The 5,000-nt window shown below is 37.3% G+C and overlaps 1 protein-coding gene across 1 annotated transcript in view; it reads left to right on the top strand.

The window, feature by feature from the left end:
- Positions 1 to 5,000, top strand: part of LOC137639417 (uncharacterized) — a 23,109-nt gene that overhangs the window by 371 nt on the left and 17,738 nt on the right. The window contains exon 1 of the mRNA XM_068371691.1: positions 1 to 853. This exon is cut by the window's left edge and continues 371 nt beyond it. Coding sequence (XP_068227792.1) covers positions 1 to 853 — 853 coding nt within the window. The remainder of the gene's footprint in view (positions 854 to 5,000) is intronic.

The following is a 5,000-nucleotide window of genomic DNA, read 5'->3' as shown; positions in this document are numbered from 1 at the left end:
CCTCGCGGGGAACTCAGACGACAGTGGACGACCGACTCCTCCGATTCCGGTTACTCGAAGCGGTACTCCCGTGAGCTCCTCCGTCGTCAGGATACCGAAGAGTCTGCCGGGTCTACGAAGAAGCTGGTCCGCGAACTGCAGAGGCAGCCGACGACGGAGTCCTCCTCGTCCCTGAGATTAACGCGCCAGTCCTCCTTGCATAGCGGTTCCGACAACCAGAGCCTGTGTCTTTTGCGTCAGTCAACGGTGGAAACTTACGACGACAACTCAACGACGGATTTCTCGCGACCTCAGTCTTGTAACAGCGGTCGGAACACCAGTATGGGAGGGACCATCGTGGACTTCCCATCAAACGCCTTTCCTCCCGACGCCGCCCATCCATCCTCTGTTACCACTGACCAGACCGTCCCGAAGGAGTACCCGAAGGATGCGGGGACTCCATATGACTGCAAGACTGAGGATGTGGTCTATGGTTACGACTACACCCTAACCATTCCAGCCACCATAAACGCGCCCCTGCTCTCCACGAACTCCTATTCCCTCATCAACCTCAGTGCCGTCGAGCTGGAAGCGGCCGAGCTCCACGAAATGCATATGAAGCTGCGAGCGCTTGGGCCGGAGCCCAAGAAGAAGAAGAAGAAGAGGATGGCCGGGGAGAAGGGCGACGTCTGTCCGAGTAAGGAAAGTGAGGCACTGCAGAAAGCGAGGGAGAGAGTCAGGAAGAGGAAAGCCGATGATGAGTTGCCCAAAAAGGTTCGGTGGTCCATCATGGCCACTGGACTCATACTGCTTCTTATGTCTGTTATATTAGTAGGCGCCACGCTCAAAATGGCTCCCCTTATAGACGAAATGGGTAAGTAGCAAATTCCATACAGAGATGATTATCTTTTGTTTTATTATTCAATAAAAACGTTGTGTACTTAATATGTTATCACTTGCATTAGAAACGACTCCTTGCCAAGGGAAAACTATCAGTGTTCAGAGAAAAATTAATATTAGCAAGGATTACTAACAAATGGAAAATTGTAGTTGCTCACTTAAGGAGCAGCCAACAAAACTGGGTTTTTAAGGAATGGTTTCATAAATAATCACAGATAAAAGAGATATAAGTTTTATTTAATTTTATGATTTTATTAATTTTTTTCTTTACTAGTAATCTGTTCAAAATGTTTTATTCTTCAGAGATATAATCTAAATACAAATCCCGTTTTCTCCCCATTTTATTATGATTAAAATATCTCGCAAAAACTATTGCAAAATTGGAAAATTTTATTTTATAAATAGATGAGAATTATAGAATATCAATGAAAACCCCGAGATGATATCATCCCTATTAATAGACAAATTATCGTGCTAAAGAGTAGGTGCAACACACGACTCACCTTTGTTAGGTCCGTATCGCCCACCTGTTGACGAGTATCAACTTTTCTGTAGACAAGAGAAAGGGCGTAGGGCCAGCTATCTCACCCTTTGAGTTTTTATATTAATGGAACTCTTAATCCTTTTGACTACAACCTTTCAAAATAGTAAATGTTATTATTATTATTATTATTATCATTATTATTATTATTATTATTATTATTATTATTATTATTATTATTATTTTTATTATTATTACAAACCAAGATGCAACGCATGTAGGAAAAGTAGGTGCCATTAGGGAAAACGGCTTATTGTGAAAAAGGAACGAAATTATAAAACGGATCATAAAAGAAAACGAAAAATCAAGATAAATAACAAAGTTCAATAGATACTAGATATACTGTAAAAATGGCCCTATGCCAATCAACTTAGTAAAACATGTGCTTTTATATATATATATATATATATATATATATATATATATATATATATATATATGTGTGTGTGTGTGTGTGTGTGTGTGTGTGTGTGTGTGTGTGTGAAATCTAATGATCATGCTCACGAAATCTGTGGACACAATAAGGTTACAAATTGCACCTTTAAGCAACGATGAAGGAAATCGTATTCCAAACATATTGAAAAATACAAAATTATTTGAATTTTATGAGAATACATCATATGAATATATTTTTGCGTACATATATAGATAGATAGATGTATAGATATATGTATATTTTGTTAAGTCACATTTATATATGTATGGGAAAGGCTTAAAAGTTAAAATCAATCATCAGCCAACATCGAAAAGAGTAATATTTCAGATATGATATTTTTTACTCGATGTCATTTAATACCCTCAAACCAGAGGTGTGATCTCTGAAGCTCGTTTCACTGTGGAATCACCGATTCAACACCGGCCATTTTAGATGTATTCCATCAGCATTTATTGACAGTTTACTCTGGATTCGGGGAGCAGTTCAAGTTATGACCTACAATTTAAGCATCAATGGTCCGATTTATGGTTCAAGTAACGTGGATGTTTCTTATGTTTGGCAATTGCCTTTATAATGATATTTTGAAATGAGTATGACCAAAATAGAACGCTTGAATATCTGCATAACATTCCTGCAGAAAAGGTCTTGATATTAGTTTAAAGGCCATTCATGAATGGCAAAGGACACTGCAAAATCAAACAATTGTTCTCTAGTCTTGGGTAGTGCCATAGCCTCTGTACCATGGTCTTCCACTGTCTTGGGTTAGAGTTCTCTTGCTTGAGGGTACACTCTGGCACACTGTTCTATCTAGTTTCTCTTCCTCTTGTTTTGTTAAGTTTTTATAGTTTATATCTGAAATATTTATTTCAATGTTTTTACGGTTCTTAGAATATTTTGTTTTTCCTTGTTTCCTTTCCTCACTGGGCTATTTTCCCTGTTGGGGCCCCTGGGCTTATAGCATCCTGCTTTTCCAACTAGGGTTGTAGCTTAGCAAATAATAATAATAATAATAATAAAATAGTGACATTGCCCTAGATAGACTGACCATATGATGAGCGCCCAAGCTAGGACCTGGGATGGCCAGGCAATGGCTGCTGATGACTCGGCAGGTAGACCTATAGGCTCCCCCAAAAGCCGCCGGGCTTAGCTCGCAAGAATGGAAAGGTTGCAGACATTAAAGAAAGTAACGAGTCTGAGGGGGACTCGAACCCCAGTCCTGTGATTGCCAGGCAGGGATGTTTCCAATAGACCACCACAACCCATGACAGAGCAGACAAATGATTGGGAAAACGCTTTGCCATAATGCAACTAGAATTAAAAGTTAGTCACTGTTAAATCGTCTGTATAAATGTTCGAGCTTATTTAAGCTCATGTCTATATATATAAATCGCTGTAATTAATTTTTTTAAACCTATCGAAAATTATATAGCATAAGTTGAAATGTACTACAGAAAACAGCTGACGGACAGAAGCAATATCTGTATTTTTAGGGATACTTAGTGAACCTGAAATCTTAATAGTGTGTACCCACATTTCACTAAACAAAAGTTCTGGCATAGATAAAAAGACGAAGAATTTCTTTATATAAGAAGCAGGAGATGATGAATGGAGAAGTATTGAATTTAAAAGCCCAAGATAGAGACGACTGGCGAGATCTAACCGAGGCCCTTTGCGTAAATAGGCGTATAAGGAGATTATGATGATATAAGAAATTATATATTTTGCTTTAAAAGATTGTGCAACATTTTCACACTGCGTTAAAGTTATTTTTAGGTTCTGAATGAAAAGCTTTTTTTACACAGTATTCGTTGTTGCAACATTAAATTTATAATAAATATTCCTGTATAATACCTATATTGATAACACCATTCAAATTATAAAGATTAAAAGTTGATTTTATTATTTGCGAGACTCGAAATTCCATGTAACGTAGACACATTCATATCTTTCCTTCATTCCTTTGATGGACTGAAAATATATATATTTTTTTCTTCAATGTTCTACCATTGAATATAAAAATCGTTCACAAATAATGAGATATTTAGAGAAATATGACATTAAAATGCCTGGTACTTGAAACGCAACGGTTGTTTTATTAGAACTAAGAAAAAATATATAAGAAATTAGGATGGACTTTTTTTTATTCATCAAGTTTCCTATTCACTGGAAAATTAGCCTGGCAATATATGGGATCATAATGGGGGGTAGATGGAGATAGTTTGGGCATGCTCTTCACACTTTCCAAGAGAGATTAGTTCACCAAACTTACAACTAGGCTCCACAAGTCAATAGAAGAGTTGGAAGACCCAGGCCTACATGGGTGAGGACTATGAAACGTGTAGGAGATGATGAATGGAGAAGTATTAAATTAAAAGCTCACGATAGAGTCGACTGGCGAAATCTAACAGAAGCCCTTTGGGTCAATAGGCGTAGGAGGATATGATGATTGTGAAATGTAAAGTACGCCTAACAGTCATAGCAAGTATTGAATTATTTATTTTTCTTTATCAAACTGTGATGAAGTTAAGGTGAAGGGGAGAATAGTCAATAATAATTTTAATCAATGTTTACTTGAAACTCTTCAACAATTTTGATTTTTGTAACTTTCCAGAATTAAAGTCTGTTGAAAACACCACGAAATGATTAGTGGTGTAATTCAATTACTTGGTAATGTATGATCGTCTTAGCGTTATAGAAAGGATTATTTTAACCTATCTCAATTAAAATCCTGAAAATAAACTGTTAAAAAAAAAAAATGTGATTTTAGTCGGAAATTCAACGTAAAAATATACTGTTCTCAGCCTTATTTCAGTAAAATACATAATCATCTCCTCCTACGCATATTGACGCAAATGGCCTCGGTTAGATTTTGCCAGTTGTCTGTATCTTGAGCTTTTAATTAAATACTTCTCTATTCATCGTCTCCTTCCCGCTTCATAGTCCTCAGCCATGAAGGGCTGGGTCTTCCAACACTTTTAGTGCCTTGTGGAGCCCAACTGAACGTTTGGTGAACTAACCTCTCTTGGGAAGTGCGAAGAGCATGTCTAAACCATTTCCCTCTACCCCTGAAATACAGGCGACCGTAGTTTTACTTTACTTCGTTATTATCTTTTACTGGTTGGATACCGTAATATGACTCATTTG

The sequence above is a fragment of the Palaemon carinicauda genome, chromosome 4, assembly GCF_036898095.1.
Source record: "Palaemon carinicauda isolate YSFRI2023 chromosome 4, ASM3689809v2, whole genome shotgun sequence".
NCBI lineage: Eukaryota > Metazoa > Arthropoda > Malacostraca > Decapoda > Palaemonidae > Palaemon > Palaemon carinicauda.
Note: the sequence above shows the minus strand (reverse complement) of the source record. Positions and strands in the feature narration are given on the sequence as shown.